Below are 24,567 nucleotides of genomic sequence, written 5' to 3'. Positions count from 1 at the left end.
CTTATTTATCCCAGCTCAGAGGGAGGATATGGTAATGTTCGACGAAGCCGTCTAGACAGAGCAACCATGCGGTTTAGTGCGAAGCAAAGTAGCGATCATCGACAAGAACCGCGGGGTCCCGCTAAACCAGTGTCGTAACACAAAATGGTTGCTATCGATCTCATTTGATGTTATTCGTTGGTTCTACAATTGCTGTCATTGAGTGATACTATATATTTTTAGTAGAAAACCTTCACTGGAATAAATGTCAAATGAGTTCGGCGGATATCATTCAGTGTTAGACACTGAGGTAGCTACTAACTAGTAGGGCCCTATGTTGACGGGGCGTCGTGATTGTCATTTATGATCGAGATTATCACGAGATCAAAGGCCTCCGACTAGTATTTGTGTATTTTCTAATGTGCTCTGAGGATAGACCTGGTCTTGAATCAATGATATGAATTCCACTTCTATTACTTACACTAATTTTATAAAAACGAAAGGTGTGTATGTTTGTTACTCTTTCACGCAAGAACTACTTGGACGGATTTGATACCTTGGATCCCGTAAAAATCCATGGGATCTTTTAAACACGCGTACGATATTGCGGGCATCAATGTCTAGTAATCTATAAACGAGGTACCTATTTAAATTATTTATAAAATAAAATAACGTCCTGATTTTATAATTCGTATATTTGCTTCACATTACATAGTAATTATAAATAAAAAAATCAATTGTCAGTCGCACGTACATTAGCAGCTCTAGCACCAAAGTTACAAACAATCAATGCATCCTTCCGATCGGTTGGCACTTGACAATGGTGGTGCTAATTCGGCTGTACAATAAAATTTTATGATAGTGCTTCAAGGTTTCTAAATAATGTTTAAATAGCAAAAATTGCGGATCCGGCAGAATTCGAACCTGCGTCTCCATTGGGTCGCGCCTGAAGTGAACTGTAGCCGTCAAAGGCGCTCCTGGTGCGATATTATGTATTTAAAAATTATTTTGCGCTATAAATAATAGCAAATAATTAATAGTAATTTTATTGTAATTATTTATAGCGCATGTTTGTTTGTTAATTGTTGAGAGAAAGGTTAACCAGACCTTCCATTTTATTTTAGAGATATAAATATACCTACTGCGTACATCCGAATTAACACCACATTTCCACATTAAGCTCAATTAAAGTCCTAGCTCGAAAACTGAATTCGGCCTATGCCTACCAATTGCGACGATCTCCATGTCATAATCACAAGTCCGGTGCTAGGGTGGCAAATACGATTCTGCACAAACAATAACGATTGTAAAAATGCGCAAATCATTTGTAAATAACTTATTAGCTAACTGAATAGCATTAAATAAACATAAACAGGGCTACAATGAGTTTCACGAGCGTTTACTCGCCAAGTTATGTCTAGCCAAATAGTCCCTCATTTATCCGCTGGTTTTGCAAAAGTCGAAGTCTGTGGTTGACGCTAATTCTGCCGTCCCAAGGCCGTTAAATGCAAAACATAAGAGATCGCCAAAACAAAATGGGAATTCGGAAAACAAATATTTCTAAAAAAGAATGCTACGTAGGACCAAGGGTTATAGTTGCTTTTTAATTTGGACCTATACGTAGCAAACTTTTTTAAGAAACATTTGTTTTTCTAAATTCCCATTTTGTTTTGGTGTTCTCTTACAATATTTTTTGCAGTGATCGACTTTTTAGAAATGGGACGGCAGAATCATTAGTCTACGTAAAGTACGTAAATTTTTGGGTGATTCGCAACTCAGTGATCATCACTAAATTTAAGCCATCAAACTCATATGACATTGGTATGGGTATTGACTTTTCGTAGAAAACCTTCAAAGGATTTACAAATAAATGTCAAATGAGCTTCACGGCTTTTACTCAGTGATGAACACTGAGTTAGCGAACCACCCATTTACACCATTATTTTGATTTAGCTCAGGATTAAGTTTCAGTTAAAACGAGACAGATTTATGTCAGCGATATAACGCTGTCTCGTTTTAACAGTGTCTTATGTCTGAGCAAAGTCAAAGTTCACTTTAGAGATCTCGGATTTCGTCGCTAGAAGTGAAACATTTGTAGCACTATACGTTTTCCAAATTGTCATAAAATAACGCAGACGTCATTCAGTGAGTAAACGTTCGTAAAACTCGTAGCTCTATAGGAGCATTGTGTAATCTTTTATATCTATTCCGCGAATAAAATAATCACAATAAATAAATAAGGAACCTAAATACTTATTCACAATCTGGCGTCAAGTCACACGTTTTCTTAATAATATAATATTAATTATTGGAAAAGGCAGTGTGTGATACTTTAAGATACTTTATATAATTAAAATAAATATTAAGTTTATATTATGAAGTGAATGTGAAAAGCAAGCATGATATAATTATTTGTATTACCGTTCTTTATTTATAATGTTTTCCTGGCAGTATTCCCATTTTTTCAGATTGATTTAATATTCAAAAATATATTACTTATTTTTATTCTATTGCGTTATTTTTACAAATTTCAGCTTGAAATTCCTGGTTCCACCCAGCTCGGTTTTGGTGGTTCCTGTTTAACAAACTTATACCTACGTCATAGTTTTAACCCTTAATTTTTTTAAACAAATAACTTATTATTAATAATATTAGTGAGATTACATATCGCAACATATTTTTTATAATTTCAGAAAACATTTTTTACATTTGTTTAGTTACTAAGTATTATATTATAAATAAATACTTAATTATTTCCTAATAATTATAAAAGTGTGTGTGTGTTATATCAAGTGAGGAGACGCCAGACTGACTATACAAATAAAAGCATTAAATTGTAAAGATCAATCATTTCTACTTAAGTATAAACTATTATCATACTTTTTGTATCAAATCTAAATTACTTTAGAGGATATAAATCATTTATAATATTATAATAATTTGTCGTGACGACATTCAACGATGCCGTGGGTGGTCTCAAGTTTTTATGGCAGTTTTAGGAGAATATAGTTTTAACCATATTGCCCTATTCAAATGGCAAACCGTACTGTTTGACACAGTATTTCCTGTTAACGTAACTCTTATAATATTATCAACATTATAACATTAAAGAGTGAAGTTAGTCCCGGTGCGCATAACATGCCGCACATTTTGCAATACACAATATAGTTTAGAAATTCTTTGATTGGACTTAAGAGACCTTTAAATTTAAAGTACAGTACAACTTTTACGGTGCATGAGACGGATCTGCCCACGAAACTCAAAATACAAAACAAGGCGCGTAGGCAACAACCAATAGCGGACGGACGCGCGCTATGATTAGCTGAGATATTAACGCGCCATTCAAAAATATTATTTCTGCGCAGGTACATCGGCGTAACTTATATACGTTGTAGGCAGTACTGTACCGCACGTTCTCTGCAATAAGTAGACAGTAGAGAAAATTAAGTTTAGAAACTCATTTGATTGGACTTAAGGGACCTTGGTACCTATGTATTGGGCATAGTATGAGACGCTCCACAGCACCATCGATCTATTTTAATCTCATATTAAATGCTTGGTGACCCACAAGCGCGCTTGTGATGCCTGCACACTGCATAGTTTACTATTGGACGTTATTCGACATCAGTTATTGCGGCTAACTCTGGCTAACACAATCTTTAAACTAAATTGACAGGTCTAAGGCTGAGCTCTTTAGAGCGCACTTTGACTTTGCTCAGACTAAAGACACTGTTAAAGCGAGACAGCGTTATACCGCTGGCATAAGTCTATCTCGTTTTAATTGAAACTTAAGTCTAAGCAAAATTAAGATGCGCTGTATAGATTTCAGCCTAAATTTAATGCTAACCTTTAGTAGAAGGATTATGAAAGGGTTAGAAATGCATTTTAGTTTAAACTTTAAAAACTAAGTATATCTTTATTTATATGGGACAAAATAAATTGTATATAAAAAATCCATTATCGCTTGCTCACGTCATCTATCAATAATCTGTTTGATCTGCTTACACATCTCCGCTTCGCTCAAATTAAATGGCCAGGTACCTTAAAGGGGCCTAAAAGTTACCCTCAACGGCATCGCAAGCCGCTGTGACTACACCCGAATCTCGACCAGTCTCCAAATAGCTCATATCACAATTTCATCCAAAAAAATATTAATTATTATTATTATTATAATACATTAGTATATTATATTAATAAACGTCGAAAAATCGGTAAGTCCGGTAAGTCGCTATGAAAATTTTCAAAAGTTTCAAACACATCCTGCCCAATTTCTGCCCAAATCTTAAAAAATTGCGCTATGTTAGGGTGAGGTTTTTTGGTGCGTATGAAGTATAAACGCAACACATACGCGTTCTACACGCTAACCGCAGCGTTAAGGTACCTGTTCATTGAAGCGGATTGGAGCAGAAAGTTGTTCAGCAGACCAATCAGATTACAAAGAGATGAAGCAACAAACGTTATCACGTCACCTCTCAATAATCTGATTACTCTATTGAGCACATCACTACTACATTCACTGCAGTGGACAGGCACCATTAGTTTCAAGTTACAAAGTGCAGTTATCACCCACACAAAATATATTTCAGTAATCTTGCTTCTGTATTTTTCGCTGCGTTTATACGCATCAAGGATCCTTAGGCTTAGGGCATTTCCAGATTGGGCGTTTTTTTTGCGCATATAAGCTCATTTATGCACTCATCTAAATAACTGATTGGGAAATTAGTCCTTAATAAAAAAGGGCGTTCAGAATTAATTAATTAGATCAACTGTTTTTTTTTACTATAAACAGCTAATTTTAAGTACACCTCATGTATAAAGCCGATTATTTAACTTTGGCAATAAAGAAACGAATCGAAACAAAGCGAACTAATCATCTTGTCTCATTCACACATTATACACAGTATAGTGTGTGAATGAGAACGAATTATTAACACCGCTATTTTCGATGTTTCTTTATTGTCACTATACTAGTGAAACTACACTGGTTAATTTCGGTATGCAGGAGCCCAATTTTTTTTTTTTAATTATGAACCTCAGCATACTTTAGAATATCTTTAGTAAGGCAGGGGTTATACAGTAAATCAATATTAACGCTATATTGATAAATATAGACCGATATCTGGATGTTAAAGGCGTAGACCAGGGTTGGAAAAAAGAGTTATTTAAACAAAACATTTTTGTTTAAAACACGATTAAAAACATGTTTAGAACTTTGTTTAAAACTATACCAACCTTAAGAGTAAAAATAAGGTTTAGAGCGCGCCTTTGAACGGAGACATGTGTCGACCAATCAGATTATTGAGAAATGACGTATCAATAAGCTAATTGGCCTGTTAAACACGTCTCCGCTCCGCTACACTTCAATGGTCATACACCCTAACTGAACCACGCCTAAAGTGTTGTTTCGTCATGGCCGCTGTGTTAGGATAAGTCCATGAACTTATGGATAGAGCAGTCCTAATAACTAATTGAAACAAAAACCTATATATCGCTAACCGACTTCGACTGCCCAACAAGACCCAGAGATCGGACACCACTGGTGTGCTACCTCTCGCTCTAACTTGTTAGTCCAAGTGGGATAGCAATAAGTAGGTATTTGCTCCGTTACGTAATCCCATACAAATGACAGAGGCAAAAATCTTAGTAGATGCTAACCATATTGCGTCACCAACTAATCACAAACGAAACAATGTATTCAAATTGAATTCGAATGTTTTTTGAAAACATGTTTGTGATTGGTTGGTGCCTCAAAATGGCTTTTTGTATAGGATAACGTGAGAGAGAGCGCTTTACTAACTTTTTTCCATGGATAGAGTATAGTTGAAGGAAATACTTGATTATCGCTATCCCACTTGGACTAACAAGTTAGAGCGAGAAGTAGCACACCAGTGGTATCCGATCTCTGGCTCTTGCTTGGCAATCAAGTGTGTTAGCGATTTGTAGGTTTTTGCTTCAATTAGGTACTATTAGGACTGTTCTATCCATAAGTTTATATATAATAGTATTAGGAGCGCTCGATACACCTTTACTATACATTCATGGGTAGGTGACCGTGTCAGGTGTGGAGTGTCATGTGTCATGTACTCAAGTGGCGTGTTCCACTCATCGCGCCTCCTTAGCGGTGAGCTTCTCGATGAGCTCCTGCAGCGGCGCCAGCTCCCGTCGCTCGATGAGGTTAAATTCCTGGAATGAGGATACAATGTGGGTTATGTAAGTACAACCATAATATGTCAAAGGGAATAGAGCTGAGTTTCAATTGTTTTGTTATCTGCATGAAGAATATGAAGTGTTTGAAGGAGGTATTAAGGCGCGCCTGTTCGCCAAGCTTCACCACCTAAGCAAATACTGATGGTAGATATGCTTAATTTTGCTTTACTACCAACCTTATGTCAAAGGTAATAAAACTGAATTTCAGTTGTTTTATTATCTGCATGAAGAATATGAAGTGTTTGAAGGAGGTATTAAGGCGCGCCTTTTCGCCAAGTTTCACCACCTCAAGGAAATGCTGGGGATAGATGTGCATTATTTTCATTATATTAATTTCAACCATATGACATATTATGGTTGAAATTGGAATGGAAGTACCTATCGGCGGAAAAAATATGTGCTTGAAGTGTTGATAACGCCATCTCAAGGAAGTGTTGGTGGTAGATGTGCTTCTCCGTATTTTATTTGTCATACCAATTCAAATCTTATGTCTAAGTAAATAGAGCTGAATTCTAGTTGTTATGTTACCTGCACAAAGAATATGAAGTGCTTGAAGGAGGTGTTGAGGTGCGCCTCCTCGCCAAGCTGCACCACCTCGGGGAAGTGTTGGTGGTAGATGTGTGCGTAGACGCGGAATAGCCGCTTGAGGATCGTCTTCGCCATCGACAGGAAGTTCTTTGGGAACGGGACCCCTGAATGGACAATACAAGGGTGATGTACAGTAAAACGTGTTATGCCCTCACTCTGATTCACTCTGAAGTGGAGTTAAGTATTAAAAAATCCCACAGGAACTTTGTGATTTTATGTCCAAAGTCAAAAAGTCAAAGTCAAAATCATTTATTCAAAGTAGGTACAATTGTACTCTTTTTGATGGTCGAAATTGTTAAATTTGTACGATATAGTGGTGATAATTGATTACGTAACTTAAAACTAAAGCTACGAGGGTTCCCACGCGCCCAAGTCTGAGAAGAGCCCACAACAAACTCAGCCGGGTATTCTTTTTTTATTATTATCACCACTTTACAAGTCCTTCCCTTGGATGCAAGCTATTAGCTATTTCAGTTCCCGTTAAATCAGTTTAAACAGATGGACAGTGAAAAATTGGGTTTGTAAAGATTATGCACTGTCATTACTTTAACTTCTCGCATTTAAAAAATTAGTGTACAGTATTGTTTACCATGAGTTAGTAATATCAAATCCAGGATGGTTACCTTACCTATCTTGGAAGGGAACAAGGTCTCGTCATCGAGCTGGTCTTGCGCCCACGTCATCAGGTAGTCTATATACTTGGGCGCGGAGCACTTGATGGGCTTCTTGACGGTGTGTCCGTCCGCCCAGTGGTACTCGTACTTGGGGCCGGCCGACATCACCGCGCACGACTCCTCCGTGCAGAACTCTGTGATCGTGCCGTACAGCATGTTGATCTGGTTGAAGAAGTCCACCGCTGAAAACAACAATTTATTTGACATCTTTTTCTTTTCATAGTCGTTTTCCTCATTACTGAGGGTTGTGACCCCTTTCCATTAGTAGGAGGTAGGAGTTCTCTTGGAATCATAATGCGGTGGGTTCCCAGATCCTTCCGCATACAACTCGCTAAAAGAACAAGATTTCGTCTCTAAGGTTAATTAATAGTTTAATATCCAATCGAAGATTATGTAAATAACAAAAAAGCTTGGATTTGACTCGCTCCAGCAATACACGGCGCTACAATTGCTTGTATACAGTATGGCATATTATTGTAAATTGTACATTTGAAAAGAGCAACCGCCGAGTTTCTTGCTGGTTCTTCTCGGTAGGACAGCTTTCCGAACCAGTGGAAGATTATTTTGACGGTTCCAAAGCACTTGTAAAAGTTTAATTGAATAAAAATAATTTGAATTTGAATTATCAGATATTAGCGATGATAACGGGTAGGACCAAAATTCAAAATTCAAAGTTAAAAATATTTTTATTCAATTAAACTTTTAAAAGTGCTTTTAAATGGTCAAAAAAATCTACCACTGGTTTGGAATGCCGTTCTTACCGAGAAGAACAAGCAGCTTAACGTGCTCTCTGAGACACACAGGACATGAAAAGTCCAGCGACAATGTTGCTTAACAATGTTGCAACAATCGATTGATATGCTTTGTCACAACTAGGCCACACGTCCCTCTCACAACTAGGTTACATGTCCAGAGGAATTATAAAATTATGAATTCCCAAATCGTGCCCGCCAGGAATTGAACCCATGGCTTTCTGCTTATAAGATCACAGAGCTCACCACTGCACCAGGTAGTAGGCAAGATGAGCAAGCAAGCAAGTTTGTTGACCAGTTTGTTTGTTGGTTTGGAACAGAGCAATGGATCAAAGTGATTTTTTGGAAGGTTATAGATTGCCAGTGTATTTCCCAGTTCCGGAAAAAAAAAACAAGAATAATCAGCAAATTGAAAGATTTTTGATTTCCTGCATGCAAGCCGTGGGGATATGGAGGTGAGGAATGAGGACACAAGCATGCCAATGGCAAAAGACAGACACAACATGTTTTATCTGCCAGTAGATGACAAGCAACAAAGTGCAGCTTAGGTGTTTTTTGGAAAGAAATGATTCAACTGGCACATCCAAAGTGTGTTAAGATATTGGTTGGCAACATCACCACAATCTACTTTTTACTTTTTAATGGCACAAATATATTGTAGGTTTTACATGAAATATGGATGACAAATGTTTTTCTTAGTATCAGTTCTTCCTGTTATGTTAGCCTTATCAGAATCACTATATTTAGTCACACAGTTGGTCATTCACATGGCAAATTTTATTACTATTTATGAACTTGAAGTTGTTGTTTTCATACTGGATGCCCAATAATATAATTACGTAGACTATAGTAAAAGATAGACTAGTAGTTCAATCAATTGATTTGGATATAACTTCAATGTAAGCAGACACTGGTTTGGCAGTGAAAATGCCATATTATGCTGCACTTTACCATCTATGTGTCCTAGCCCTTAGATTGCAACATCACTTACCACCCATTCAGATCACAGTTAAGAGCTAACCTGTCATCAAATAAACAAAAATATCTCTAAATACTCACTGTTAACTGCAACCCATTCATTAAGGTCTTCACCCTCAGGCAACATGACTGCCAGCCGCAGGTTCCCAGAGCCTAGTGTGGCGGCCGCATGACGCATCAAGTCATACTGGTGGGTCCCTTCCGGAATGTTCTTCTTTGGCTTGAAAGTTTTGTTAGACCTACTTCCACTGAAAAAGACACAAAATAAAATAATAGTATGTTGCTTTTACAGATTAAAATAGAGATGTTCTGAATAATAACTGAGCAATAACTCTCAAATTATTTTTATAATATTTATCTATGAAAATTAAGGAATAAGATTCTAATTTAGAATGTCTCTTATTTAAATTTATTTTATTTAGTAACTATCACTGTAACTTATAAAGATTAAATAAGTAATAAACTGAGTGCAAACAGTTGTATTAGTTGTAATAATGTTATAGTTTCAGAAAATAAGTCCTAACTTGGACCAGAAAGCCACACTGATATTGAATTTGAATTGTAGACTGCTGCTTGCTGGTTAATTAAAAGGGGCGTCAATTCGAATTGCATTTCTCATATATCTGTCGTATTATTCACGTTTAATTTTCAATTATTATTTCTACAAATTATGCTACCTTTGTTAATATAGTTTATGCACCCCACCCAATAAGTTGTGTACAAACAACAATAATATAATGTATTAGATATTCAACAATAGCCCTACAAGATAGATTAATAACTTCCAAATTCAATATTGAAAAGTACCTATCGAGACCGATTTAAATGTCCAAAGCCCTAGGGATAGAAACAAGACGTCAAAGGTACCTATTGAGACTTGGTTATAAATAGATACAAAATCCTGCTGGATTTTCAATATCAATACTTACAAGAGAAAGCTCATTTTGTTCCTTATTGTAAGCCTTTAAAAATATTACAACTATTCTCCACTGAATAAGCACCAAACCATTAAAAAATAGGTTATTTATTTAGCAAAAATAATCAGTGATGCATTGCCAGTTGCCACCATGCCACAGATTATCTACAACATCTGTATCTGTATGGTGTCGTAATCTGTCACATGTCAGCTGGGGAAGCAGGGTTGGCCATGGACGTATAATAGCTTTATGGGGTTGGCAAATGGCACTGTAAACGAATGATCGAAATCGAACGATGAACAAAATGTAAGGGTATTTGTTGACTATTAGAGTTATATTTTTATATGTACATCTAGAAATTACATATATTCAATTTCTTATACTAGTACTAGTTATATCATTTTCATATAATCGACTTTTTTTTTCTCTCTCCTCTGGCTTTACAAAGATCAGCCAATGTCAAGTTTGTAGTTAGTTACTAACTAGTTAGGAAAAATATATAGTTAAATAAGGACTTCGTCTGGCCGGCGCTCACCGACACACGTGCGGCACCCCTTTAGAGCGCTTCCCGGTCAGTTCCACCATCAAAAACACCAGTAAAACACAAAACCCGGGCACTTTTAATAACAAAAAAAAAAACACTACAAAAAGGTAGAGCACGCGCGCCAGCAATCGCCAATGGCCACTTGACTGTCAGTGTCAACTGTCATCACATGATCACAGAATGTCATTTTTGGCTGTGATTTTGATTTGAGATTTTTTGTCTAGAAGTTACAAGAATTTGTATCGTGAATAAAAATCACTTTTGCGGATAATCAGTTCATTGCTAGAAAAAAACAAATATCAAAATGCAAGGTCTGAGCCTTCAAAGTTTGAAGAAACACAAGGCCGTAAGTTAACGTTATTGACTTTTATTTATTACTCCGTCTTACATAATAATTAACCTAAATCTCTCTTGTGATAGTATATTTTTATCTATCCAGTTTCAAGCATAGAAATTAATTTCTTTCGTAGTACCTGTAAATAGTTATTAGATAGATAGATTATTAGCAGCTTGTAAATTCGTAAGTTTAATCACCACTGGTGGTGATTAATACTCTAACATTATTAAATTGCGATGTTATCTATAATTCCATTTTCACAACGGCAGTACGTTGCTCAAGCTATTTCACTTTAGCCAATTATAAGAAAATATCATGTTTAAACTTCCTTGCGATGTTATCTATAATTCCATTTTCACAACGGCAGTACGTTGCTCAAGCTATTTCACTTTAGCCAATTATAAGAAAATATCCTGTTTAAACTTCCCTGCTAGCCAACAAATTTTCCTATAATATAGGTACATATAGGTACTTAGTATAAATATTTCTGTCCTGGTTTTCAGCTGATCCCACTATATGTTTGTGTGGGTCTGGGATGCGGAGGGTCGATGTTCTATCTACTCCGTCTGGCGACACGCTCTCCCGACGTGTCCTGGAACAAGAACTCAAACCCCGAACCCTGGCAAGAGTATAGAGACAAGCAGTACAAGGTATGTGGTATTTTATGTCATGAGTATGTATAGACTTTACTGCTATCTTATAAGATAAGCAATAATGCAGTAGGCATAAGAGGGAAATGTGCTAACCTACTAGGCGTAGGTGTTTACTAGGACACTAGCATTTAGAACCACACCCATTTCTAATCTTGTTGAACTTCTAAAGTAAATATAAGTAATTTAACCGATGTATAGGGTAATGAAAATAACTAGGTATTAGGGTCTTTTTTTCCTCAATACTTTTAGATATAGACTAAGAGATAAAATGCTGCATTGCAGTTGTAGTATTGATCTATTACTTGTGAATGGGATATTTACAAGTAATAGATCAATACTATTCTATAATATTGGTGAATGACAAATAAACAACTTCTATTTTTTAGAATTTATAAATATGTATTTAATGACTTACGTACCCAACTCAAATACTAATTAGACTAATGGATTCTTACTAAGTTATTTTTGTTAACAGTTCTACTCACCAAACATTGATTACTCCAAGATAGAGTCACCTGCACCCAAGTACTAAGTTAAGGTTAATAGTAATTAATTAATCTTATGTAATGGAAATGAGCTGCAGTGTTAGAAACTTTTATTTAATAAATAGTGCTATGTGATAATTTAATTTGTGTTTCATTGAGTGACCTTTCGAATATACTCAGATAAATGGTAAAGGGAGCCTAAGGCACCATGAGCACGGATGAGGAAATTGTGGTGATAGCTTCTCAGTGCCACCAAATTCAATACGACTCATAAAGGCCAATCTCCTCAGGGCTATACTATAGTCGGACTGGTTGCGATTCTCTCACCCATGGAGATAGCGCATAAGGTCTCAATACGAGCGGCGCGTTGACAACTGCGGCTCTTCGCCACTTGTCAGCGTCAAAAATCTGCGGCAACCGTCGTCAGTATACTGACAAAATGTCGAACAAGGCATGCTTTAACTGCAAGCATCCCTACAGGGCAACGGCAGTAGTTGAATGATGTATGAGCCCTAACAGTGTGAATAAATAATGATATCCAATAACCTCTATGTACTATGCTAGGTACTGGGTTATTAATCTAGGTGACTGCATAGGTCATTTTGTACAAAAATTGTGTTCTATGAAGTTGTCAAAATTAGTTGGGACACTGAACATCAGATTGTAACAATGGATTGTAAGCAAAAGTGAGTTGAAGCCCACAAAATATTAATTGTTCAGTATGATGCATCTAGACTAGAGTATAGAGGTTGTTGATATATATGGCCAGAGCTCCAAGGGTGTATTAATACTAGGTGCAATGAGCATCATGGCCCCATAAAATTCTAGCTAGGACATCTCAATATGGCAGACACAATTTTCCTTTCTTAGTTTGGCTGCCTTGAAAAACAATTTTGAAGCAAATTATCTATGAAATCATGGCAAATAAATAAAACAACTCGAATTATTTGAAATATATATATATATATCTACAAATTACATTATTTAAAAATAACACATTTAAAAGTTGAAACAAACATGCTTTGGAGATAAATACGTATTTTTTCATATAAAATTAACTATTAGCGAAATTATTTGTGTTACAAAATAATCAAATTTGTATGAAGCACCTAAAAGCACTTCAGTGTGTAATTATAGCCTATTTGAAGCTATTTTTATATCAGTCTAGAATATTCATATGTTGGACCAACAAAACATCTTGAGTTAGTGAAACTTCTGACTTATTATTTCTCAAACTAAAGGTGCCAAAGCGTTAAAATCATGTTGTTATGTGACGCGACACGGCGATTGGCGTCATACATTTTGTATCAAGACTGGCGTTTATAGTCTATTTTGGCACTCTGGCATTTTTGCTTAAGTATGACAAACATTTAGAAAACTCGAAGCGCTTCTGATATAGACCTATCAGCAAAAGCTGTTTAGTCTATTATAAATAATTATGATAACGAGTCTCATTTATAGTCTATAGATATCAGCGTCACAGTTCACGACAGTCGGGGCACTTGTAACAAAACATCGAGGAGGTTTCGACGTTTCAAATCGTCCTACCTAGCGTCAAATGTTACCTACATTTGACGCTAGGTAGGCTATGAAACGACTATTTTTCTTTGATTTCACGTCACCCATAGTAGCCTAATATTTGACATATTGACTCTGGATTAAACTGGGAGTTCCCTCACTCCAGTTCACTCTGTCAGCGCTAAGTGTTGGTCCAACATAAAAAAATTGTGAGTTTGTTGCTATTGTTTTTGGATCTGCTTTGTAGATATTACTGTTAAAAAAAAGAGATATACAAATTCATAGAAAACACCACATTATGCATTTATCAGTGCTTGTTCAGTTATAGTAATATAATGATATACTTATAGTTTTATTTTTATTAGAATATCATTTTTAAGCCTAAATTGAAAATGCTTTAACAATCAGTATACTCCGAACATTAACAACATACCCTTTAAATCTAGAGACACCATCCCGAAATTAAAATTACATTATAAATAAATAATTACTACATAATTCACTTGTGTAATAATAATAATTATAGGCAAGGGTCAGACAGTCGAGAAATATGACATCAAATACTGTAAGTAATAATTATTATGTTACATTATGTAATATGGAAAATTTGATTACACAAAATTAAATTTTACAGGAGGAGCAAAAAACTGAATGAAAGCTGTTGAAACTGTAACTTTATTGTAATTGTAACATTTTCATCTAAACACGAACTTCGGAATTTTTAATACAGTTTTAGGTTATTTAGCTTGGAAATAAATTCAAATTTTTATTCAGTGGTTCTGGGCTCAATTCTAAGGCATATTGTTTTGAAAATAGTTCATATAGGTATTCAGTGGTCTCTAAATGTGCAGATTAAAAAAAAATATAAGTATTATAATTATTAGAAGTACCATTTGTTTGTTCACCAGTACCTATAATTATATTGAAGGGATCACGAATACAGCAGTATACTATATCAACTGTTTGAGCCTTGCCACATAGCTCACTAAAATCATTGAGTTAGTAATATATTTCGATTATTCACACTACATTAATTTCATTTCTATAAAAATTAAATATATTACGGTAAAAATAATTTGATTATTTGTACATAAAACTAACTTATTGTAGCCGGTAGCACTTATGTATTTCCTCCCTGATTGTTTACAACCCCAGATATATTTATTTTTAAAAACTCCATAGAGTAAATTTTTAATGTTTATTGGTAAAGCATTTATTTTTACTCCTCAAGCTCTATCAATGTAAAGCAAGTTCAGAATTTTCAGATTCAGAGTGTCCAAATGTTGGTTACATGTTACATAGGCCTTTTGAACCCTAAAAAGAATATATAAATGAAAAGAAACAGGAAATATGTATTCAACAAGGGTGTGACATTATATTTAAACTTCTTTGGACTTACTTTATGTGCAAAAAGTGTTCGAGACAAATAAGTGCTTATAGAACATGTTTTTAGGGTTCCGCAGGGGTCCAAAAGGAGCCTCCACTGTCCATCTGTTAGAAATAAAAACCAAGATGGCGAATTTCGAAATGGCCGCCATGCAAATTAAAAAGTACAGTGTTCAATCTACGTGAACAAGTTTTATTTGTTCACGTAGTTCTATTTACTTAGGACAGTTATAACCCAAAGGGCATTCTAAACTCTAGCAGGGCGAATTAGAAATGAGGAAGCGAATTACTGCGTATGAGTCAGTGGAATGGAAGTGGAGTGGAATAGGGATGCAAACTGTTCCGATGCCGCGCGGTCCGATAGTAAAATGCCGAGGGGGGATGCGGTGTGTCTATTGTTGCTGGTAGGGGTTGTAACCGGCGGGCGGCGGCTGCGGGTAGCCGGCGGGGTGCTGCGGGTACTGATAGGGCTGGTAGGGCGCGCCGGGGGGCACGCGCGAGTGGTGCGGGTAGGGCAGCGTGGCGTACGGGTTGTACATCGCTGGCATCGGCGCGTACACGGGGTACGGGGCCAGCGGCGTCCCGTACGGCAGTGGCATACCTGGAGACGGAGGAAAAAATTAGCGCGTGTTATTTGTGTTCCAAGGGGATAAAGTGATATTTTATTCCTTGAAGGCTATTGGTATTATTGGCTAAAATGCTATTCTTGTTGCAACAATACATTGTAGCCAATAGTGAGCGAGTGTCAACTAATCAAATGTTATTGCGATTTGCGATTGTGATATTGTAGCCGTCATTCTACCGCAATCGAGCTGCTGAGTTACTATCAGCTCTCAAGTGTGTCTCAGCCTCATCAGGTCTCAGGTGTGGTCAAAGTATGGTTAGCATCAGCATACCCTGTGGTTGTTGAGGGTACGGCAGCGCTGCGGCGGCGGCCGGCGGCGCGGCGGGCGCGGGCGCGGCGGAGGGCGGGGGAGGCCGGGGAGGCGGGTCCCTCTTAGCCACCACGGACGGCTGGAACACATTATACATTTTAGTAAAGGGCCTAATACTGCGTTTGATATAAAATTATCTATAGTATAAAAAGGAAAATCTGACTGACTGATCTATCAATGGACAGCTCAAACTCCTGGACGAATCGGGCTGCAGATAACTATTTTTTTTTTTATTATATAGACTAGCGCTTGGCTGCAATCAGACCTGCTAGCAAGTGATGATGCAGCCTAAGATGGAGCGCGCTTGACTAGAAAATGCCTATTCACTCTTGACTTGATGGTACCCATATAGGTGGAAGGAAAAATGACGCCGGAAGGGGGTTCCATATCCTAGCTGTACGAATTAGGAAAGAGGAAGCAAATCGTTTCGTACGTGTTCGGGGTTTATTATGGCATAGACATCTGCTAAGAAAGGATTTTTGAAAATTCAGCCCCTAAGGAGGTAAAATAGAGGTTTGAAATTTGTACAGTCCTAGCCGACGAAGTCGCGAGCACAAGCTAGTAATAAATACAACGAAGTACATACTTCGTTAACACTTGCGTCTTGATACTGCGGGGGCGAAGGCGCGGGGCGCTGCGTGGAGCGAGAGGCCTCCTGCGTCAGGTCCTTTAACAACTCGTCCTTTTCCGTCTTGCGCGCGAAGCAGAAGTCTGACACTTTGTTTTGGAACGCTACCAGCAGCTACAAAAAAGATAGGTTTGATAAAAAAAATATAAAACTTATGCTCGACGCACATCGCGGTAGAATCGTGGCGAAGCGAAGCGAATTCGTCGCGATCAGTCCCATCATAATCTTTTCGATATACTACATATGGGTACAAAGTTCACAGTTATAGTGATGTACCATATCCAAATCTAGTCGATTTTTTATGACATGTTCCTTACATGTAACTGAGTTGATCAATACTTAAAAAATTAGTGTATTTTATTGATTTTTATGATAACTCACGCTTGACCAAAAAATTGCCTATGCCAAAATTGTTTTCACAAAACAATTTTGGCATAGGCCCTAAAGGTTCCTAAGACAGTCTCCCTGTATCTCCTATGGTGTTGGATTTCCCCATAATTTCCCAGTTAAAAAACCACACTGTATGAGGTGTCCTAGATACCTAATGATGTAAAATTAAGTATATTATAATTAACATCTTACCTGTGTCAGATCATTGTAAAACTTGACACCTTCCTTCAAATTGCTAGTCAAGTCTTGGTAAGCATCGTAAGCCGCGCACAGTTTCCCTAACACCTCATCCCTGTTACTAGCACCTCCTCGAGTCTCCATCAGCGCCGCATGGTTCCTCTGCAATTCCTCAGCTAAGGTCTCCTGCCTCGCTAGGGACTCCTTGGCCCTGCGTTGTAAGGGCGCCAGGGCTGCGCCTAGGGCTCCTGCGGATATCGCAGGTTCGTCCACAGCGCCATCCGCTGCTAATGCAGAGAGGAATTTCTCCCGTAAATCTATTGTTGCACTCTTGAGCTCCGATTCGATTGCATCGCGCTCCGATTTTATTTCTTCCACCTGTTGAAAACGACATAAAGTTTAATCTCGATCGCTATGACGCATTAAACGGATAGTTAATAAAGTAGTCAGCGACTTTTTATCCCAGAGAATATCCTACAAGATAGATATTCTATGCGGCTGAAGTAGCGACCTTTAGCTAGAATAAAATGCTAATATTATAAATGCTATATAGTGTGTCTGTTTGTTACTTTTCATGGGCCATCTGTTTAGCCGATTTAGATAAAAATTGATACAGGATAAGCTTGCCTCCTTGGGATGGACATAGACTACTTTTTGTCCTGTAACAACATTAGAGTTCTCAAGGGATTTTTAAAAACCTAAATCCACGGAAGGAAGTCGCGGGCATCACTTCCTTACAGTACAGAGATAGCTCGCATCCCGGGATGGATATACTACTTTTTATCCTGGAAACTCAGAGTTCCCACGCGAATTTTAAGAATCTAAAAGTAGGGACTATCATCCAATAACTATAATTCTAAGCAATCGATTAACGAAACCAGCCCAGAGAGAAGAAGAAGCAATGTATTGCAAATATGACGCACTTACCGTGTTCATAAGGTTGCGCAGCGTGCGCACGATGTCTCCGTCGCCGCCGGTGGGCGTGGGCGCGTTGGGCACCCCCGCGTCTATCTGGTCGTCGCTGCGACTCAGTAGCTCGATGCTCTGTGCGACAATTTATTTATTTTATTTCACAAAACTACACATTTATTATAATAATACAAAACATAACAACACATGCTATGTCCTTTACACCACTGCATGTTGTGTTGAATGAAAGAGATCGCTATAAAGCTATAAGGCCGCCAAATTGTACCTGCCTATATTTTTGTTTTTCTTTGTATATGTTTTCTGTACTCATTTCGTGGTGTACAATGAAAGTATATTCATTCATTCATGCTGGATTACACTAATCAACCCAAAATTGCTCCAACCCAAAACACATTCCAAACTATCCGAAATTCTGAGAAAGACAGCTGTCAAGTATTACTGCAGAAGGTGGGAACTTTCACTGTACCAAGCTTATCCTGCTGCTACCCTGTGACACTGACCTCTTTGTGCTGCTGGAACTTCTGTTGCACGATGGCGTCCGCTCTGACTGCACCATCAATGATCTGCGAGTACTTGGCCGCGTTGGCGCGAATCGCCTCCGTTAATTTATCGGACTCAGTGCGTGTCCAGCGCGCGCCGAACTGAGCGCGCAGCGTCGCGTCCGCTTCCGCTTCCTCGCGCAACATACGCTCTGCCTAAAATAAAATTATTATACCACTATAAGAAATCTCTTAAGATTGCGATAAGACCGCCGTTTGTATCCTCTTTCTGTCTGTGTTTTTGTTTTTATACTGTAATCCTTTTTGTGGTGGTACAATTAGTGACTTTGAATAAAGCTCAAAGTAACTAAGCGGGTGATGGATAAAGCTATGCTTGGAGTTTCTCTGCGTGATCTAACCAGAAGTGAGATCTGTAGGAGAACCCGAAGTTACCGACATGGCTCAACGGGTTGCGAAGCTGATGTAACAATGAATGGGCAAAGCACATTGTTCCTAAAACCTATAAGGTGTTGGGGTCCCAAGGTGCTAGTATGTCGCCTTCGCACCAGAAAACGCAGCATTGGAAGACTAGAAAGACAGTTGACATAAAACGAATCATAGCGCACAGCTAAATTCAGGCTGCGTAAGACTCTACAAGAGCCCGCCCTGCACTTCCTTGTCTTGCTACATGTTGGTAAGATACTACGACAGGTTATACTTCACCTCAGTCAGTATCTCTCTGTTCCGCTGCAGGAGCTCGGGCAGTTCAGCCATGAGCTGCTGCAAGGCGGGCAAGCCGCCAGCTGCTCGCACCGCCGCGGCTTTACTGCGGATGGACTCCGGTAGACCCGCTCCGCCAGTTCCTTCTGTTTCGATACATGCTGGCAGGTTGAGTGATGCTAGGATGCTGCGGAGAAAAAAAATTAGGCTGTGTTAATTATAGGTAGTGGAAGACCTGAGTGGCTGACATGTGTTCACGAAACATCACGAAAGTAATGTTTTTGACATCGCTACAATAGCAGAAATTGGGTAAATCGTTGTACATCATTTTTACTGATAATAATAATTGTTTTAAAGCACTTTTTGTGTAGTTTCATCAGTCAATTCACGCCAAACAAGACCTACAAAGTTGAAGGTTTCAGTACATTGAGCCGGCTGGGTTGCACGGCTTAATTCACTGCTATTGGCATCAGCTTGTAACTTACCTATTGAGCAATTGTGTGGCTTCTCTCAGCTTGTTGATCTCAGCATTGACAATCTCAGCGCGGCGAGCCGAGCTGGCTTGCATGGCTTGGTGGACCGCCATTGGCACCAGCTTGTCAAACAGATCTGTACAAAAAAAGAATACATCTTCAAATTGCAATAATTTTACTGTTGAATTTGAATGCCAGTCCGTTATACTTAATAAGTAAATTTTTTGACATATCCTGTTGAGATTTTAAAAATAAGTAGTGTAGAAGTAATAGTTAAAAATAACTAGTACAAGTGTAGCAAAAAACTTGTCTTATGTTCTTGGCATTTGGCTGGTATAAGGGAGGTCTTTCTCAGTACATAGCATGCAAGAATCTATACCAATTGTATTAAGAAACTGAGATCTAACACTTACCGTGAACTTTGGGAGACCAGCGTTCCTGAGGAGGCAAGGCTTGAGCGACATGCGCTCGTGAAACTGGTTCCAGAGACCTCGCGTCTGGGATCCGCTCGTGGTATATGAAGTCGTTGTCGCGGATGGCAGCCGCCAGTTGCCTCGAGGCCTTTGCGCTGAGCTCATACACGGGAGAACCTTCTCGCATATTCTTCAATAGTTCTGTGGCGATTTGAAGACGCGCGATCTCTTCGCCGACGGCTTTGTTCGCGCGGCAAACTTGCGCTTGGAAGTATTGGGTGAGACCGCGGAAAGTCGCTTGCTTTGCTTGAATCTGGGTTGCAAAAATGTTCACATTTTATTTAACATACCTAATTATGGACTTTTAGCAGTATGTAAGGCGATACGGTCTTACAACTAATGAGTTTAGCTTTGGTAGGTTACATTGTTCCTAATTTCTAATTAAGTGAAATAAATTACATGCAAACTCAATTTCTAAGCTGACAAGCTCAATTTGCAAGCTTGTTTTTGTAGATTTTTAAAAACATTGTGTTTTTTGCTAGCATAATATTTATCTATAAAAAATCGTCAAATAGACTTTAAGTCAATTTTTATAAATCATTTGTTTGGCATTACAGTGGACCCCCGGTAATCCGACAAACGTTTTGCAGGGCAGTGTCGGACTATCGAATTTGTCGGATTATAGAGTACTGCCTAAGACCCCCTATAGTCCGGCGTTTTTTATTAAAGAGTACCTTGTAATCCGACAAATTAAAGATCCAACGATAATATTTTATATGTCAAAAGTAAACCACATCACATCACACTAATATTATAAAGGGTAAAGTTTGTGTGTATGTGTATATGTATGTGTGTGTGGGTTGTTACTCCTTCACGCAAAAACTACTGAACGGATTGGGCTGAAATTAAGAATGTAGATAGATTATCCCCTGGATTAGCACATAGGCTACTTTTTATCCCGGAAAATTAAAGTGTTCCCACGGGATTTTTAAAAAACCTACATCCACGCTAACGGAGTCGCGGGCATCAGCTAGTTCAATAATAAAATAAACTTATCGGATTACAGGGGGTGCCGGATTAGACAGGGGCCGGATTACCAGGGGTCCACTGTATTTCATTTACTTTTACTAAATTTTTTATAAGAACACTTACGGCAGGTATCCACTCCCTGTCCCACAGGTTCCGCTGGGCGTCCTTCTGCATCGAGCGCATGGCGTCCATGAACAACTCTTCACACTGCGAGCACACTTTTGCCACCATGCTGTCTTTCATTTCATCTAAATGTAAAAACAATTTTCGAAATGAAGTTAATTATACTAGGCTGGCTTGCGTGCAGTGGCGTGCACAGGGTTAGATTATGAGAGGCATTTCTAAGGTGTTACTGACTGCCATGATGAAAAATTAGCAGATAAGGTCTAATGAGCATATAAAATAAGCAGCAAATAGCGTTATTTCAACTTGGGTAAGCAGTGCTTTTATGCTTCTATGAACAGCACGCCATTGGTTGCGTGTCATCTGCGTGGACTACACATGTTTCAAACCTCTATTTTAGCCCCTTAGGGGTTGAATTTTCAAAAATCCTTTCTTAGCAGATGTCTACGTTAAAATAGCTATCTGCATGCCTTTGAGTCCGATTTTAACCTAGCCCAGATTAATATTATATAATAATAGATTTAGCCCAGGTTAATAATGATGACAATGCTGCTAGACTTTCTAAACTGGAAAAAATAGTATACCTCTGATACACTTGTATGCGATGACCTCTTGAGCCTGTGCAAGCATCAGCTGTGACAGAGCGTTGAGGGTGTCGGGGTTGAGATCGGGCGTGGTCTCCTGGTGCACCGCCATCATTATGTTTCCCTTCATGTAGCTGAATATTCCCGCCGCTTGCTATGGAGGATAGGATTAAAGGAAATTGAGTAAAAACATATATTAGGGCTTACGTTTCAATCATCAAAGTGTAAACATATTTTATTGTTGGTTATAAGCAAAAATGCTTTTGTTTTTTTTTTTTAATATTTAAGAATGTCCATTCCTGTTACCAGTTATTTCATTAGATACAATTACAAGTCTGAGATTATCACACTATCACACTTCACATCTACTAATATTATAAAGGCGAAAGTTTGTGTGTATGTGAGTATGTATGTTTGTACTCCTTCACACAAAAACTACTAGACGGATTTGGCTGAAATTTGGAATGTAGATAGATAATATCCTGGATTAGCACATAGGCTACTTTTTATCCAGGAAAATCAAAGAGTTCCCACAGGATTTCGAAGAACCTAAATCCACGCAGACAAAGTCACAGGCATTGGCTAGTTGTTTGTAAAATACACAATTTAGACAGACTGGTGTACACCTACACATATTAAATCAAGGCAATTTATAAATTAAAGGCCACACAGTGCTGAGTTCATGTTAGTAAACCTCTGTACAGATTTTCATATGGTTTTCACCAGAAAGAGAGTTTATCCAATAAGATTATAGGCTATAATTTAGGACCGTTTTGTGAAAATAAGACAGTGATTATTTGTTAATTAAGTCAGAATAAATGTTATATGGACTGATTTTGAAGCACTCGTTTTTATCCTTCATTTTGACAGCCATTTCTTAATTTCATTTAGTTCACATTGCAGAATAGCTGAAGCTTCGTCAGGAGATAAAGACTGACTGAGACTTAAAAAAAAATCCTGCTGGAGAAATTGTCTCCTAATGAACGCCAACTTCCTCCAACCACTCTGCTCATAGTCCACCGACTGATCGCATGATAAGGCAATAAAAAGAGTCAGAATAAATTGTTATTCGTGTAAAACTGGAGGTTCATCATTCGGAAATAAAATGATTGGCATTCATATAAGAAAGAAAACATATAGATAGATATATACATTTTTGTAACAAATGAAACAAATTAAACCCAATCAATGAAAATCTCTTAACTTGAAGATCCATCATGAATACTGAACAGTTCCTTACCTGAAACAGTTTGGCTGCAAGTTTAAGGGAGTCTTCAGTGTCGAGCGGCTGCTGGGCAGCAATGGCACTCTGCATAGCTGCCATGTTGAACAGGATGCACATGCGCTCAAACGACAGGGAGCTGATAGCTGCATAATACATTATACTGAAGTATAAACTTTGTTCCTTCGATAAATTATCAGATGTTACAAAATACATTGTACTGATTTCGTGATAATAATATTTAAAGTTTGACTTGGTACAAATAACTTAAGTTTATAGTCATAAATTATTGTTTTATGAGCTTTGACACATTTTTTAAGTTGTAATGTAGACTTTTCTTATAATTGAGGATTCGTTATCTTATTTCTGACAATTAATGAGTTGGTACAAATGTAGTACATTTTGGCATAACTGGGCCCAGAAACATAACTTGTGGGTAATAACAATGCTTAAAAACAATTTAGAAAAAAAATCTAGAAAATAAGGCACTATTAGAATGAAATGTGTCTAGAAGTGACTGAGTCTAATGTATAAATGAGTAATTGTACTTTTATGTTATGTAATTTTACAAAGGTATACTTACTAAGACTCATCCGGCCTCCAAATAGGGACCCTTTGTCAAAGGCATCTTTCCACTTGAAGGGGATCTGCACCTCTTGTGGAGGTATCTTGCTTTCCAATGATGCCAGCTGATCATAGTAGCTATGAAAACAAATATCTTATTAGACTGGTTTTGAATTTAAGTTTAAAAAATATATTTTCGATATCAGTTTTAACGCTTGGCTTTGTCGTTCGACTGTTTACTTCTATTTTTATTGTATTTCAATGGACAGACGAGAAGATGGTTCTTTCTTTGTCTTACTAAAGAGTTACATTTTTACAAGAGATGGTTGGGCAATTTACTTGTTTCTAATGTAATATTTTTTTATGAGCAATGCATCAATGATAGAGAGTGACTCATGCGTTAATACCTGTAAAGAACATCTAGTGACGACTTCTCGAACACTTTCCAAATAGCGTTGGTGCGAAGCCGGCTGAGCTCGTTGATTTGATCCGTGAAGTCTTCATTGAGATCCCCTGTGTTGTACGTCGAGTGGATCAAGTTCTTCAGAGGTTTGACGATATCAACGTCTGAGGATTTTTTAAACGGCACAAATAACAATTCAGCCATTTCTGCGAATGATTTGTTTGTGAAATGAATTGTCAAATTGATTGCAATTTTGACATTTAGTGACAATCAACATTCAACAACGACAAACCATAGACGAATTAATGTTTTTTTTTAAATTACCGCTCCGCGTTCTTAGCTTTTTGGATGTGAATAGTCCAAATCCAATGTCGAATATTTCAAAGTCTCGGTAATAATTATTATTACCAGACTTCGTCTGTGGTGGCGTTCGCTGGCGCGCGTGTTTTGCCTTTTTGGAGTGTTTTTTTGTTAGAAGT

General features: G+C 37.8%; 3 protein-coding genes across 4 annotated transcripts; 1 reads left to right on the top strand and 2 right to left on the bottom strand.

Moving 5' to 3' along the window:
- Window positions 1-656: 656 nt before the first annotated feature.
- On the bottom strand, window positions 657-10,275 carry LOC123869250 (MOB kinase activator-like 1). 2 transcript variants are annotated; one of them, XM_045912095.1, is made up of 5 exons: window positions 10,108-10,275; window positions 9,260-9,426; window positions 7,403-7,630; window positions 6,715-6,878; window positions 657-6,162 (listed from the first exon to the last, which is right to left on the bottom strand). In XM_045912095.1, exons 1-5 carry the CDS (start codon window positions 10,119-10,121, stop codon window positions 6,082-6,084), a joined length of 654 nt encoding a protein of 217 aa, XP_045768051.1. In that variant the 5' UTR covers window positions 10,122-10,275; the 3' UTR covers window positions 657-6,081. The 2 variants fall into 2 exon arrangements, with proteins under 2 accessions (XP_045768051.1, XP_045768052.1); XM_045912096.1 differs by lacking the exon at window positions 10,108-10,275 and adding an exon at window positions 9,856-9,998.
- Window positions 10,276-10,806: 531 nt separating this feature from the next.
- LOC123869254 (cytochrome c oxidase subunit NDUFA4) lies at window positions 10,807-12,257 on the top strand. The gene is made up of 3 exons (XM_045912102.1): window positions 10,807-10,985; window positions 11,480-11,626; window positions 12,105-12,257. Exons 1-3 carry the CDS (start codon window positions 10,944-10,946, stop codon window positions 12,159-12,161), a joined length of 246 nt encoding a protein of 81 aa, XP_045768058.1. The 5' UTR covers window positions 10,807-10,943; the 3' UTR covers window positions 12,162-12,257.
- Window positions 12,258-13,982: 1,725 nt separating this feature from the next.
- On the bottom strand, window positions 13,983-24,340 carry LOC123869232 (programmed cell death 6-interacting protein). Its single transcript, XM_045912056.1, has 14 exons — window positions 24,093-24,340; window positions 23,705-23,823; window positions 23,140-23,267; window positions 21,900-22,053; window positions 21,316-21,440; window positions 20,164-20,476; window positions 19,763-19,886; window positions 19,281-19,464; window positions 18,579-18,773; window positions 18,076-18,192; window positions 17,164-17,526; window positions 16,540-16,695; window positions 15,915-16,032; window positions 13,983-15,619 (listed from the first exon to the last, which is right to left on the bottom strand). Exons 1-14 carry the CDS (start codon window positions 24,290-24,292, stop codon window positions 15,411-15,413), a joined length of 2,505 nt encoding a protein of 834 aa, XP_045768012.1. The 5' UTR covers window positions 24,293-24,340; the 3' UTR covers window positions 13,983-15,410.
- Between the last annotated feature and the right edge of the window lie 227 nt (window positions 24,341-24,567).

Source organism: Maniola jurtina, chromosome 10 (assembly GCF_905333055.1).
Source record: "Maniola jurtina chromosome 10, ilManJurt1.1, whole genome shotgun sequence".
NCBI lineage: Eukaryota > Metazoa > Arthropoda > Insecta > Lepidoptera > Nymphalidae > Maniola > Maniola jurtina.
Note: the sequence above shows the minus strand (reverse complement) of the source record. Positions and strands in the feature narration are given on the sequence as shown.